This window comes from Thalia democratica, chromosome 3, assembly GCF_965202585.1.
Source record: "Thalia democratica chromosome 3, ktThaDemo2.hap1.1, whole genome shotgun sequence".
Lineage (NCBI taxonomy): Eukaryota > Metazoa > Chordata > Thaliacea > Salpida > Salpidae > Thalia > Thalia democratica.
Genome location: NC_139167.1, coordinates 47,112,977 through 47,129,412, shown reverse-complemented (window position 1 = coordinate 47,129,412; position 16,436 = coordinate 47,112,977). Strand labels below are relative to the sequence as shown.

Sequence of the window (16,436 nt, the reverse complement as noted above, 5' to 3'; positions counted from 1 at the left end):
ATAAAAAAAATGTATAACTTTTCTTAAGTTTTTAGAAATTCAAACCAATTTGGTTTATGACTAAAACTAAAACAGACTATAAATTGGTTGACAAGCTATTTTCATCTTATGTTAAACCCCTGCAGTGAAAATTTAAAAACTTATTATTAAAATTAACTAATTACAAAAACAAGCATGAACTTAGCTTGACAGCATTTTTTAGGAATTTTATAAAATTTTCGAAACTTTATACCCTATTATTTTCCTTATCTTAAAAGCTAATTGAAAATTATTTTTTAACTCTAGTGAACGGTCCCTTGTCTTTAATAAGAAAAAAATCCATTGGATTCGGGTTTTACTTTTTGAGTGGGGCCCCTTTAAAAATTTTTATTTTTTCTATTTTTTACTTATTTTAGCTTTTGATTCTGATTAATTTGAAAACTATTGAATTGAAACTAATTTAATTTTTTCCACTCAATTGGTTATTAAGAGTAAATCTTTTTTTTAATTTCTACTTAAGTAATTTACACATCTTATTTTTTGCTTTGATAACTAAAGCTAAAAATGGTTTAATCATACAAGTATAAATGTAAGATTGAAAGTAGACTGCTATATGTGAGTTCATAAAACTACACATAAAGTCAAAACCTAAGGGAAAAATATGTTGTGCCCTTGTTGGTACACTATGGTTTCATTAACAGTAGTGAGTTTAAAAAAATAGGCTTTAGATTATTTTTAACTTGAAATTTTTTGTTTGTTTATTTAAAAAAATTACATTAAATTTTTTCTATTTTAGAAAAGCTTTAGTCTATTTCTTCCCCTTACATCAATAATATTTTTTTAAACATCAAGCAAGTAAGTTACATGATGTTTTATTTTACCTGCCCTTTTAAAAATTAACATTAAATTAACCAAAAATAAAATCTATTTAACTGAAATATGTATTCTTAACCTAAAAATTCTCTTCTATTATAAGTGTTGTAAGTGCAAATAGTATGTAGCTTTATGACCTAAAGGTCATTCTCCACAGTCCATTGACCATAATTAAGAGAATTCACATAGTATCTTTGTTTATTTTTAGAAATAACTTATAAGTGATGAAACATTTGCACAATGTATCTTTGCAAAATGGAGACTGATTAAGTATTTTTTCACAATAAGTTAAAAAAAAGTATGTTAATATTATCAATTTTTTAGGTGTAAAATTAAAGTGTTTTTAAATACATATAAAAAATATATGCTAATGATACTTGTAAAACTAACCTGACAAATTTGAAACTTTAATATGAAAACAAAGACAGTAAAGCAAACATTAAGATTGTTGAATTTTAAGATAGTTACTAAAACTACTAAAATGATCACACATCAACTTGGAAGACATTCTATAAAGCCAATACAAACCTTATTGAGGCGTGATAAAAGCTATGATGTAGTTATTGCAGGAGGTGGAAGTGGAGGCATATCTGTTGCTGCTAGATTGGCTAAAAAACTTGGAAAAGGAAAAGTTGCTGTTATTGAACCAAGTAGTGTAAGTTTTTTTTTGGAGGCTGTTTAATTTAGAATAATTGAAGTTTTTTCTAAACAACTTAATTAGTACAACTAAACAATCTGTTTAAAAATTTAGCTTCAATAAAATATTTTTGACTTTAAATTTCTACAATCCAGCATTTTAGGGTTGCTAACGATAGTGAAAAAAAAAAATACTAAGTTAATGGATCATAATATTAAAATTAACTTAAATTATAATCTAAAATTGAAACTAATAGTGTCAATAAATACATTGAATTAGTTGGTGTCAATTTTGCTTACTGAACCATAAAAATATATTTCACTGAAATGGATAGCTGTCAAATTTGCACAAGCGTACAAATTGCACAAGGAACAAAATTGCATGAAGATACATTTGCACAAAGACACTTTTGCACAAGGGGATATAATTTCACAAAGACACTTTTGCTCGGAGACATTTTTGCATAGTTTGAATATTATTTTTTTTACTATCACTGTTACCCCTAACTCCACCCTCGGTTGGTAACTTATTTTTTTCTTTTTAATTAGTTTATTTTTATTTTATGATAATTTTTATTAGTTATATTTTTATTTTTACTATCACTGTTACCCCTTACCCTCAGACAGTAACTTTTTTTTTTTGTTAATTTATCTTTTAGTTTTTTTTTACTTTTGTGCAAAATTGTAACTTGTGTAAAATTGACCCTTGGTAATAAATTATCTTTGTGCAATTTTGTCCCCTCGTGCAAAAGTATCTTTGTGCAACTTTGTGCCCTTGTGCAATGTTGTCTTCATGCAATTTACTCATGCAATTTTGACCCGCTCCCCACTGAAATAGTAGCTTATTGTAGCTAAGTTTTCCTCATGAGAAAAACCTAGCTTGCAGAATGTTGGTTGCAAGAATAATTTTTAGCGGTTCTAGGGTTCAGTTTAGTGCTAATTTGGTAGTACAAGAATTTTTTGCTAATCAGGATGACTCTAAATTGTTTGAAATTTTAGAAAAACTCATGCTTTTTTATGATTTCTTTCTTAAATGTTTTCTTCTGTTAAAAAATAACAATATATCCAACTTTAAATAAAAGTTACATATAGTTCATGCTCAATTGAATGTATATAATTCAATCTTAATTCATTGAATATTTTAGTTTAATTTTCTTTATTGTAGCTGCAATTAATTAATATTTTTTTATATAATAAGTGTTTAGTGTAAAATTTAAATGATGTTAGTTTCTATAAATAACAATTAAGTAAAACTCAACTATTTTGATATCTTATTAGTTTTTAGATTCATTAGTTTACTTGTTTGATTTTGGGGTTGTTTTTTGTTTGACATTATTTGTGGTCATTATTTTCACTTTATCAAAATAAGTTAAGTTTTACTAGATGTTATTTACAGCAAATAACATCATTTTTTGCACGTTTTTTTTTTGTAAATTTTTTGCAGTAAATTACAAAAATATATTTATTGCATATCAATGCATTAGTTTTTATTATTGTATTTTAAATAAGTAATTTGATTTAAAAATGTAATTAAAATCAGTTGATTTAACCTCAAAAGTAAAATGGCAAAAAAGATGAACTTTTTTTGTAAGTATATATCATATAGTTATTTGTCTTAACCAAAAAAGATTGCTAGATTTACTGAAATGTAAAGAGCTTATTTAAATGATAATGTGCAAATTAATTTTATTATTTACTACCATGTACCAAAAAAAAGTATTTGATTTCCATATTGTTGTTAGTTGTTATAATGTCAAAAAATAACTTATTTACTAATCTATCCAATTAAAAATAACTTTTTGTGTAAAGTTTGTTTATCTAGTTATACTCATTCAACATTACTGATGAAAATTATTCAGAAACATTTTTACCAACCAATTTGGACTTTGGTTGGTGCTGGTGCTAAAACACTCAAAAGTTCAATGAAGGATACTGCTGAAGTTATTCCACAAAATTCTACCTGGATTCAAAATAGAGTAGCTTCCTTTGAACCAGAAAATAATACTTTAAAGTTAGAAAATAATGATGAAGTCAGTTTGTCACTGTAAATGTATTTTAACAATTTTTAAATTTTAATTACTTATTTGTTTTAAACTAACAGCGTTTCAATACAATGAATTTGAATTCCTTTTAACATAGTATACACAGAAACGTCATTAGCTTGAAGTACTTATGTTGTTTTTATTGTATTGTTTTTATTGTATTCAAACTTGCTTCAATGTTAACAACAGTGAATCGTACACAAAACTATAACTTTTATTGTTTTTAGATCAATTACAAGTATTTAGTAGTTTCATTGGGACTCCAGCTACGATTTGACAAGGTAAATATACAAACTATGCATTATGTTTTGACTATAAATAACTATAAGTGTGTTTTTATGTTTTGTTATTAAATTCACCATACTCAAACTAATCATTAAGATTTAAAATAGTAAGTTTCTTGAATTCAAAAAGTAAATGATTTTAAGTTTTTTGAATATAAAAAAAGCATTCGATTTTGTTAATTAGTTTTATAGCAAGTTATTATTTTTTCTTTTTTAGAGATAAAGGTTTTACAGATGAAACTTTGTAACAATATATTTCAATAAAACTTAGTTACATTTTGTTTCATATTGTGAAGTTTGAAATGTAATTATAAATTCTAAGTTGTTATAATTAAAGTGAAATTTCAGTTTTCTCACCCTAAACTTGTTTCCTGTTTTATTATTTAAAACATCACAGTTGAGTTTGTAAGTCTATTTTCGATGATACTAATATATCAATTATGATTTCATTTGTAATTATAAATTCTAAATTGTTATAACAAACGTGTAAATTCAGTATCTCAACCTTAAAGTGTGTTTTCTTTTAGCATAAAGTCAGTTCAAATTGTTATTCTACTTTTCAAGTTACAATTATATAAATTGTAATGTAAGGGCATTAATGACTGTAATAAAATCTGTTTGTCATGATTTTTTTTTATTAAATCTCAATTTTTTTATTGCTGAAATTACTGAATAAAAAATAAGAGTTTTAATTTTATATTTTCGAGTAGATTAACAAATTTTAAATTTCTTTTGAAATAAAGTGTCAGTTTGAATTGAAGCATGTTAGTCTTAAATTGCAAAATTTTGTATAGAAATCCTGCATAATCGATGTTTTAAGATTGAAACCTGATAGTTAAAAATAAGTAATTTAATTATTTTAGATAATTAAAAAAAAAAATTAATTTTAAAATCATGTTTAGCATCTACAATTATTGTTGAGAAGTATATTGAAACATTTGATATTTTACTTTTAAGATAAAAGGCTTGCAGGAAGCATTGCAAACACCCTCTGTTGGTAGTAATTACTCAGTAGATACAGTAGAAGGAACTTTCACTGCAATGAAAAATTTCAAAAAAGGAAATGCAATTTTTACTTTTCCTCAACCACCACTTAAATGCCCGGGTGCTCCTCAAAAAATTATGTACTTAACAGAAGAGTATTTAAAAAAGGTTTTCTTTGTTTTTTTAGATTTAAATAAATTTATTTTGCTACAAATTTTTAAGTTTAGTACTTACTAAACTTTGTTTCTTCATATAATACAAAATTGGTCAAAAAAATTGTTTTGTGTATTGTAATTTTTTGAAACTTATTTAATTAAATAATGTAAAGTCAAAGAGATATACTAAAAATAATCACATTCTCTATCACTATTACATTAAATCTTGAGTTTTTTTTTATTTATGGAGACTACCTAATAAAAAGAACATATTTAGAAAATATTTTTTTGGATCATTTTTACAAGATGTTAATAAATATTTTTTAGCCCACTAGACAGATACATCAAGTTATTTTTAACTGAGTTGTTTTTAAATTAAATAAACTTTAGACAGAAAATGAATAAAAATATATATCCATTAGATTAAACTTTCAAAGACAATATTTCGAAATGCTAAACTAATGTTTTTATGTAGTGTTTTTCAAACCAACTTTATTATACTTTTTAAACATAAACTTATAATGATAATATTATGTTTGTTTGACAATTAACTAAGATTTTGATAATTTTCAGTTTATTTTTGAGAAAATGAAGGTAAAAAATATTGAAGCTCCACCTTATTCTTTTACCCATTGTCTTTAGCATTTTATCTATCTTTTCAGATTAATTATCAAAATTTAAAAATGTTTTTAGAAAGACAAAAATAAGTTAAATAAAATAACTTAAATTACATAAAATTATTGAGATATCATAAATGGTAATTTAGTTTTTAACGTAAAGCTAAATTGAAAATAATTTCACCTCTATAAAATATGGTAACTTTTTAATCATGTGATTTTCGTGAATGTTTTTAAATAATATTCTGATACAGGAATCAGAAGGAAAATTCATAATTGCAATACAAATTTCGAAAATGATTATATTCGCGGGCTGCAGTTTTATTTACGAATTTTTTTCAAATGTTTTTGTTATTCTTCGTTTAATTTAGTTCAATAATTTTTTTCAGATGCATAGCTTTATTAAAGCATCGAAAACACTACATTCATTATAAATAATTTGTTGTAGAGGTCTTTCGACTAGGACTTTTCAATAAAATATCTTAGTAAAGAATCTAAAATAAGAACACCCTATGAGCAAAACATTTAAAAAAATTACAGTATATAATAATGTAGTAATCAAGAGTATAATTTAAATTTGTTATCAAATAAAAGCTGGAACATAATTCATGTTTACTTTTAAAAATTATTTTGTAAGCAATTTAAAATCATACAAATAGAGTCAATGACAAAAATTTACAATACTAAAATTCAACTTTGAAAATGTTTAAGAAAACGACCATTAAAAAACTACTTAACATGAAGATTTAAAAAGTCAAGTCTGATAAAGGAACTTCTTCTGTTTACACAAACCTGGCTATATTTCAACAAAAAATAATTTAACAAAGTAAAAATCTAAAATACAATTTTGGATGCACTTCTAATGCATTGGCAATGTAACCTTGATAATAAATAGATTCATGAATATCAAAATGAAACTGAACGGCCAATCATTAATCAACAAACTTGCTAATTGCAAGTCATTTGTAATTAAGTATAAAATGCATTGTTGCTGATGTATTTTTTTAGTTGAAACAAATCATTTTATAGCTGGTTTGCAGTCAAGTTCACTGCTTATTGGACCTCAAGTTGTATATTTGGCTCTGAGTAGATGAAGCACTTCATTTATAACTGAATTGTATTTGAATTTACTGCTTATTGTAACACAAGTTTATAAATAAACTGCTTCAACTACTCAGAGCCAAATATACAACTTGAGGTCCAATAAGCAGTGAACTTGACTGCAAACCAGCTATAAAATGATTTGTTTCAACTAAAAAATTTCATCAGCATCAATGCATTTTATGCTTAATTACAAATGACTTGCAATTAGCAAGTTTGTTGATTAATGATTGGCCGTTCAGTTTCATTTTGATATTCATGAAACTATTTATTATCAAGGATACATTGACAATGCATAACGTTTTCCCTGATTACTTTTTTAAACTACAACCCATCTCATTTTTTATCTGTTTTTTAAAAGAGATGTAACAACATTCTCAACACTCATTATCAAAGTACTCAGAATAATGGACTTTATTTTCTATTGGTAAAAAAGAATAATTTCTGTTAGCAGGTTCATAACTGTAACTGCTGACTACTGAAGAATCATAATAAGCAGAGTCTTGTTCATAAAGTCTAATTTTTCTTCTTGACATTTGGAGGTTCTGCTTATGTTTGAATACTTTACTGTGCCTCTGCTGCTTCTTAAACTGCTTTTGATAGGTCGGCCACTTCTTTGTGCTTAATGGTGAACTAAGATGCTTGCAATATACTTGTGCTTGGTGATTAATATTTTTCGGACTTAAGGCTTTGCTTGATGTCGAACTAATAGGTTTGCCAAGTACTTGTACATGATGACAAAAACTGCTTGCCCACAAGTTTGTGCTTGGTGTTTTACACTTATACCCTTGAGTTTGTTTGTCTTTAAAATACACTGCTTGTATATATAACTGTTGCATAACACACTGATTTTTTTTCAGATTAGTGTGCACAGATTTGTTTAGCTTGAAGGCCACTAGTTTAGCGGGCCATAGTTTTACCTTCGCAGGCTACATCCCATTTAAAATAAAATTATGCTAGCTTGCTTGCCGCAATTCGCCGACCCCTGTTTTAATAGAAGATAGCCTCACGTAAAAAAATATTTCTTACTGTTTAGATGCCGTTCTTAAATACGATAAATCTAACATAAGTTAAAAATTTTATATAACAATATAATTTTATAGACAGGTAAACGAGAAAATGCAAATATTATTTTTAATTCTGCTGGACCTTCTATTTTTGCAGTGAAGAAATATGCTGATGTACTTAGTGAGGTTTATTAGTTTCATACAGTCACTATTTTTATTTTAATATAAGCAAAAATTAATACAGTTATTTTATAATATTTTCTTGATTTTTTTCAATTACCGGTAATGATGTATTTGTTCTATTAGTTTAACTCACATGCATTAAATTACAATAAAATATTTGTTTTTTTAATATGTTTCCAGCAAAATTCATAAAATATATTTTTTATTATATTTTAAATATAGTAAAATGTTAATTCTTTAAGATTATAAACATTGCTTACTCTAATAAACATAACTTTATACCAATGTTTCTCTGATTTTATCTAATTATTTAACTGTTGCTTAAAGATAATATAATGTAAAATTGTTTTGTTTTTAACTATTGTCAACTCTTGACTTAGTTATTATTATTAGTAATTATTAATATTTTTTGTTATTTTACATAGCTATAATAATCTATTATGCAGTTTAAACTTAAAACCATTTCTTGCGACTGATCTGCAAGCTTTTAATTTGCTTTTTATTTCTGTAAATTATACAAAACATATATTTGTAAGCTTTCTTTACACTCCTTTGAAAAAAACAATAAGTTCTGTAATTTTACATTAAGCCAGTCTAGATAGATTAGGTGAGTTGTAATAACTGTTAAATACTTTTCGAAAAATAATAAAAGTCGTCGTAGTTATTTTAAGAGATTCATTTATTAAGAAGTTAAAACTGTTTTACATTGACCTCTGCATTAAGATTAAGTATGTACTAAGTTATGATAAAACTACTAAAATTCATACTTAAACAACTCTATAAGATTTACGAATATTTAAAATACTTCACTAAAAGTATATGCAATCTTAATTTTTTTACATGAATAGTGGGCAAGTAAGTCTCTAAGTTTTGGAAACCTTAACTTAAACGAATCTAAACTTTAAATTTATTGCTCAATATTAACTTAAGATTATTTAAATAAACTAAAGTTTTATTTTTTATAAGAAGAAAAAGAGATTTAAAATGGTTGTAAAGCATAGAAAGAATTTCTAAAATTACATTAAATTTTATTATTATCAATGTCTTTGTTTTTATACTAACATAAAAAGTTGAGAAAACTTTCAATACTCTAAGTTAAATTTTGCAGTTTTTTATTTTTACAATTTTGGTCTATGATAAATATTAAACTTTTACAATCCAATATAATATTTTCTAGTTTACCTTTTGGTTGAATAATTTTGAAGCTTTAAGTTGAGTGGCCTTATTACTACCTTTAGTCTTTTAACAGAAGTTAAGTCCATTAAATAATAAAAAAGTTAGATGTTATTTTGAATATAAACAATATAACTGCGTTTCGTTATTGTACAGCTTTTATAGATTTTTGAAACATTAAAAAGTATATAAATACAGGTTGTCAAAGAACGAAATTTAACTACTAACTTTGGCACAAACCTAGTTGAAGTTAAAGGAGATTGCAAGCAAGCTGTATTCAACAAGGTTGGAACTGATGAAATGATTTCTTATGAAGTGAGTTTTTTTGTTGTTCAAAATAACTATCATTTATAGAATAAAAGAATCAATAAATTCAGTCTAGAATTTAAGGATTTTTAAATAAAATAGTTATTAAAATAGTCTTCAGGGATTAAATTCACCACCTATCCTAAAAAACCTTAAGCTTCCAATTAAATTTGACATTATATGTAAAAATAAATTTAGTGCCTATTTAATTACATTAGGAATCATGAAGTAATATTTTTTAATCCTGATGAAGCATTTATATGTGTTTTTTAAAATACAGTTTGTTATAATTGAAGTAGGTTTGGAATTATATTTCATTTCATACTATTATCCAATGAAATACATAATTTTCAATTTATCCAGATGATAAAAATAAAAATTTATCCTGACATTTAAATTAAATTACGATATACTATCAAAATCTACCCGCGTTCAAAATACACCTTTTTTTTATGTTTGTTTATTAATTTATTTTTATATTTTTGCAATTTTTAAATTTATTTTTTATCTATTTTTCACATTTTAAGCTATATAAATATTACATATTTAGTAGCACATTTTAAGTAACATTACAGTATTTTCAATCTTTTTATACTTTTTAAGTCAGTTTTTACCTTAAATTAGATTTTATATCAAAAATGAACAAAAAAAATTGTACTTTCAAAAACCTGGATAAAAATTAAAAGACCTTAGGCAACCCTTAAATAATTTAAGTTAAACAAAATTAAATATAGCCTCTTAAAGTAATTTTTTGTAAAAGCTCAAACTAATTTTTTTTTTATAAAACTTGTCCAAATAGAATTTATATACAAAACAAAAACAAAACCAAAAAATAAAAATCTTACAAAGATTATGAAAATAACAGTAATATTTATGTTTCTGACTTTTAAATCACCAATTTAAAAAATATTTTGCTAAATTGTTGTCATGTGCAAGGAGACATTGATAATGAGTTATAAATCTTAAAAAAAAGTATGTTGAAAATCATAGTTTAACGTTTGTTAAGTTTTTGGATAACCCCGTAATAAAAAAACAGTAATTTGCACATAGTTAAAAAATATCTAAAATGGTTTCACAAATAAAAACAGTTTATTACTCTTTTAATTTCAAAAATTCTTTTTCAGATAATATTTCTACTCTTTTTAATAACTCTTATGGGTTAAGATAAAGTAATGTGATTTTTTTGTACTATTTTAATGTGTTCTTTCTTGATATAAAAGCGGTATGTAAAGATATACCTATTTTAGCCTTTATTCTCAATATTTCATAACTTAATGATATCTAACCTTGAAAAATAATTATAATTTTTTTAAAGTTTTGTCAGCTTAAAATAGTAATAGGGTTAAATTCTCAAGCATTTAATTTGGTTTACTAAGTTTGATTTACTCAAGCATTACTAAAATACTCTTATATTTTATTTGTAGTAAAATGCATAACTGCTAAAAATATATAAGTGTTAGACTTAATTTTATACCAAAATTAAATATTATTTTTGCAAACTTAGCTTGTGTTCTAGAAAATATTTGGCAGATTTGTTTTTAGACTTTAATTTAATAGTCAACAATTGGTTCTTATATATTTGTTTGGTACTTATATTCTTAACTATGATTAATAGCTTATATAACTCCTTTTTTTATTAGAAAACTTTTAAGAATATGTATTAACAACATGTAAGTTAAAGTCAATATTTGCTATTAAAAGGTCGTTACTTAAATAAATAAAGTTTTATAGCCTTTGTTTGTTTAAAAAGTTTGCTCACTTTGTTTTATCAAAAAACATAAATTAGTTTAACAGACAAGACATCTGTGAACAAATTTAATAATTAAATTTTTAGTTATAAATTGTTTTTAAGGTTTTTTAAATTTAAATTTTTTGTTGTACTACAAACTTTGTTTAAATACTACTTAATTTGACCGCTTAGTGAATAAAAACTTTTACTTCCGTATCCTCAAGTTTGAAAATCAATAAATATTTTAAAGTATAGTTATTTGTTTCACTACAACGTTATATCAAAACATTATAATTAAAATGATAAGTCATGTATAATACTTCTCTTCATATAAAATATTTTTTTCAAAATAGTTCTAGTAAATGTAGTACGAAACAAAACACAAAAAATCCAGAAATTGTCTTTTAAAAAAGTTAGGGAAGCTTAAGCTATATTATAAGTATCTTTATAATATGATATGCATATTTTTTGTAATCAATTAAAATATTTTCAAAGTTTTGTGATTTGTGAAGAACTTAGTAAAATTGATTGATTAAAGCTTAATTAAAAAAAAATATATTGATGCATATTCTGAAACTAATGTTAAACTAAATACAAAGTACATGTTTCTTTAATACACTTTACCAAAAAATAAAAGTTTAAAACGTAATTAGGATTTTTATTTAAACTTCATCGCAGCTTGAACGCTTTGACTTCTTTACATATAAATTTCAGTACGAAATGCTCCACGTCACCCCACCAATGCAACCTCCTTCGTGTCTGAACAACTCCTCACTCACAGACGATGCAGGATTTGTAGCTGTCGATAAGACGACACTGCAATCAACAAAATACAGCAATGTGTTTGCTCTCGGTGACTGTTCGAGTGTTCCAACCAGCAAAACTGCTGCTGCCGTTGGTACGTTGAGATAAATAAAAATGTTTTACTATTACAGAATTGCCACTTTACCTGGAAAAATCTGAAGTTTGACAATTTTGGCAAAAAAAAACCTGGAATTTTGAACAAAAATCACTAAAAAACCTGGAATTTTAACAATTATCACATGTTCAGTAGTAAATTTTGATTTAAATCAAAAAATCTATCATATAAATAAATAAAAGTTTTCATCATCATTTTTTATTAAAAAACATATTTCAAGTAGCTTTACAGTATCTTTTCAATGTTTTTATACTATTCAACACAGTTTCTTACCTTAAACTTAACTTTAAACTAAAAATAGACCCAAAAGTGTGTACTTTAAAAAACCTGGAAGAAAATTGGAAAAAATGTTGAAAAATCAGTGGCAACCCTGCTATCATTTCTAAGTTTACTTTTCTAACATGATCTTTTTAAAACTTTTATTTAGTTTTATTTTTGATATCATTTAATTTTTATTGTATTTTAGTTTTTTAAAAAATTATGAATAATAAAACTTAAAACAAAAATTTTAAGTTGATTTAAGTTTAATATAAACAAAATTAAGTTTAAAAGGTTTTAAAGTCAATTTATATGAAGTTAAAAATGTTTGGTTCAAAATATGATCAGTTTTAGTTTCAGACTAGTTCTAAAATTTGTCTTACATTTAAATATTACAGACAAAACGTAACTATTTTTGATCTTTATTGGATTATTACAAGAGTATATATGTTTTATGATATCAAGTTTAAATGTTTTAATAAAACTTTTATTATATTCAAAAATTTAAATGTGGCTACAAAAGCTTTAATAGCTTTGAACAGTTTAATAAGTAAGATATATTTACATAAATTTCGGTTGTAATTATTTTAAGTGGTATGATAAATAAATAACTACACATTAAAATAGAATTTAAGCAATATTTGTCGACTAAAATACTTATACATATCTACTTCCTTTTTTGAATTAACTTATGTTGAACTTTTGAAATTCAAGTTTGAATTTTTTACATCACCTTAGAAAATGACGTAAACATAGCTTTTAAGGTGGTTATGATTTTTTTTAGTGTTTTAATTATGTATATTTTTATGTTAGCAATGTACTAAGATTGATTAAGCTTTTTTATATAAAATAAATATAAGCGTTACACATATAAATTAAATTTAACTTATAAAAAATAAGTCGAAACAGTTGTTAAAATTTTTTTGTTGAGTCATCAGTAACTTGATAAAAAATTGATTTGAAAGATTATAAAACTTAATTAGAAATGTTTAGTTTTAGTATGCAAACTTTTGAACACAACGCTATTTAAACCATTAAAAACGATGTACAGCTTTTTTTTATGTACGTTTACATAGAAAAAACTCTATTCCTTACTACTCTGTTTATATTAATAGTTATGATGAAACTATTAATGAAAAAAAGTCCTTAGTATTTTTTTATTGAAATTTAATTTGTGGTATACAATTGTAGTTGTAAACAAAGTAAGCTTGCATGAAGTTTATTTTTAATCTTCATAAAAGCTCTGTTTTATTTTTAGACTTAAATGTTTTTGTTCAATTTGTTAACTTTACTTTTTTCCTTTGATTTTAGGTCATGTCCATCAATAAACTAATTTAGATAAAAATAACTAGTTTTTTAATTCTTAAAAATATACTTCTATGTATTTATCGTATTAAAACTAAAATGTTTTTACAGCAAGTCAAAATGCAATTTTGTCTGAAAACTTGTTTAGATGTATAAACGGTGAACAACCACTACCTAAGTGAGTCTACAAATATTTGAAAATAAATACTTATGATTATAAACAATTTTTGTACGTGATAATTACTTTTAAAACATTTTAAGTAGTGTATTATACTAGTATTTCATAGTATGATTAAAGGATTTATGTATTTATCCTAAATGTATAAGTTTATCTAAATTATCTTAAATAGTGTTATAAACCTATACTCTAAATAAAACAGTTTTATTCTTAATTGTGTTTGGTTTTTAGTAGTCTTAATGTAATTATTTTCAATAAAAAAATATATACAGTTTTAAAAATTAAGTAAAATAGTTATATTCTAGTTTTTATTTAGGTATGATGGATACACTTCTTGTCCACTTATAACCGGTTACAAATCTTGCATACTTGCTGAATTTGATTTTGATCTCAGCCCCTTGGAAACTTTTCCAGTCAATCAAGGAAAAGAAAGAAGATCAATGTATCATTTAAAAGCTGATGCAATGCCTGTAATTTATTGGAATTTTATGCTCAAGTTAGTTAAGTTTTTTTTAATACGTACTTAGTAAGTTTCTTCAAAGTAGCGGCACTGTAAAATTACTCTATGAAATATATATTCTCGCTTAAGGCTTGTAAAGATTTAATTTTATGCTCTTTGCAACTTTGCTTAAAATACTTAACAGTACTTTTAGATTATTTTAATCAATTCAGTCATAATTATAAAACGCCAAAGTTTTTTGTTAACTTTTAAGTTTTAATAGTAATTATTGAAAATTGTTACCAACGTTAGCTTCAATAACAAGATATTCAAAATTAAGGCAAAAATAGTGCGAAAAAGCGATATAAATCAGCATCTATAATCTTAAAAGAAACATGTTTTCATTTAAGTTTAAATATAAACAGATTATAAACATTTTTATCTTTTCTAAAACTAAGTTTAATTTAAAAGATATTAAATCTAAATACTTACTGTAATATATATTATACATTGCAACCACGTACAATCAACTTGTTTTTTAATAAATTTTAAATTAAAACTTATAACTACTTTATGAAAAAACATTGGTTAAAAAAAATTTTAAGTCTCAAGCCCCATGTTTTGTACAAATTCATGTAATAGTTCAAGCTTATGAGTTGAACTACCCGTTTGAATAATTAATTACAAGTTTATATACTAGTTTGTAAAGAAAAGTGTTGCATTTTTTATCTTAAACTGGTTGTTTAAAATTAAAGTTCTTTCAATACCATTTTTAAGGTGACTTACTTTAGTAAACTTTCTTAACAATTAATTACATTTCTGTAATTGTGTCCTTTTGTGTTTAGTTAAAAAAGTTTACAAAAAGTGTGCATTATTTTTTTCGCTGATTCGTAAAATTTTTGTCGGAACTAAGTTTCTACTTAATACGTTTTACTCTTGTTTCTAAATTTATTATTCTTTGTATTTTTTGTTAGAGGTCTTTGGAGCGGACCAAAATCATATAGAAAGATGATGCATTTGGGTATGAGTAAATAAAAGTAAAATGCTATTAGAAAGTGTTGATTTTATCATGTATACGTACTATGTAGGTTTTTTTACATTTCTTCAAACTAGTTTACTTTTTTAATTATGCAAATAACTTAATCATTGTAACGAATACATCCTACCTATAGAAATATTTTACTGTCATAATTTTGTTTTTTGTAATACTTTAAAATTATTTTAGAGCGTTTTATTTCTTCAATATTTTATATCTTATGCCTTAACATTCACTAGTTTTGGGTTTTTTTAATAAACTTTGAATATCAAAATACTTGTCTATATTTTTCAGTTTTATAATTTTGTATTTATTGTTATTTTTATAAACATAAACTTGAAAGCAATATTAATAACATATTGTATTAATTAATTTAAATAAGCTTTTATTAATAAATTAACGGTTTAAGTACTAAATTTGAATTGAATAAACATTTGGTCATAGCACAAGTTTTGTTATAGTTTTATTTTTTAGCAGTCTTTAAAACTTTGTTTGCTAAAGAAGCAAAACTATGCTTACATCTGAATATTTAGTTAAAATTTGTATAGGTCTTTAGTAAGTTTACAAATTTATACTTTAATAAATATGATATAAATTTAAAGTTTGTCGTTAGTACAACCTTATTCATCTTAAATTTTTTATTTTTTATGTTTTTTTATTAAACTTAAATTTTTAGTTCTTAAAAACTATAAAAAAATTGTATCTAAATTATAGATTAAAAGTTAAGTATCGTCCGATTGTTCTCTTATTTTAAAGTTTTACTAGGTGTTTAAAAGATCTGAAGTACTCTTAATTGATTTATAAGCAGTTTTTATAACAATTAATTTGGTTATTTTAACTGTAATGAAATAAAGGTTTTAATGACTAAAAGTATTTGAAGACGACTGTTATGAAAAAATTGCTTTATACGGTATTAATTATGGTCTAAGCTTTATACTTATTTTCATTTTAAATCCTTTTAAATTTAGTATCTGTATTACGTTGTAACTATTTTTACGTTTACATTATAATTTTTCTTCAATTTACTGACATTCAAACTAAAATTTAGTTGAATACTGACTTCTTAACTCTTATGATACAGTAGGTAAAAGTCAAAAGTACTAATGATATGAAGATAATTAATTGTATAAATTGTTATAAAAAGTTCAAAATACTTTTAACGTTTGTTTATAAAAATTTACATTATAGACCTGTAAACAAAAATTTTATTTTAATAAAATTAATTTATGTTT

The 16,436-nt window shown here is 23.9% G+C and overlaps 1 protein-coding gene across 1 annotated transcript; it reads left to right on the top strand.

The window, feature by feature from the left end:
- Positions 1-1,320: 1,320 nt before the first annotated feature.
- LOC145831989 (sulfide:quinone oxidoreductase, mitochondrial-like) lies at positions 1,321-15,472 on the top strand. Its single transcript, XM_082939345.1, has 10 exons — positions 1,321-1,507; positions 3,348-3,518; positions 3,758-3,811; positions 4,772-4,966; positions 7,775-7,864; positions 9,233-9,349; positions 11,784-11,967; positions 13,663-13,729; positions 14,046-14,225; positions 15,143-15,472. Exons 1-10 carry the CDS (start codon positions 1,334-1,336, stop codon positions 15,201-15,203), a joined length of 1,293 nt encoding a protein of 430 aa, XP_082795471.1. The 5' UTR covers positions 1,321-1,333; the 3' UTR covers positions 15,204-15,472.
- The last annotated feature ends 964 nt before the right edge of the window (positions 15,473-16,436 follow it).

Excerpts from the sequence above, each read along its gene's own strand:
- LOC145831989 (XM_082939345.1), top strand. The coding sequence starts at position 1,334 with ATGATCACACATCAACTTGGAAGACATTCTATAAAGCCAATACAAACC. Across the intron at positions 3,519-3,757 it reads AGTTAGAAAATAATGATGAA|ATCAATTACAAGTATTTAGT; the intron begins GTCAGTTTGTCA and ends TATTGTTTTTAG. Across the intron at positions 9,350-11,783 it reads ATGAAATGATTTCTTATGAA|TACGAAATGCTCCACGTCAC; the intron begins GTGAGTTTTTTT and ends TATAAATTTCAG.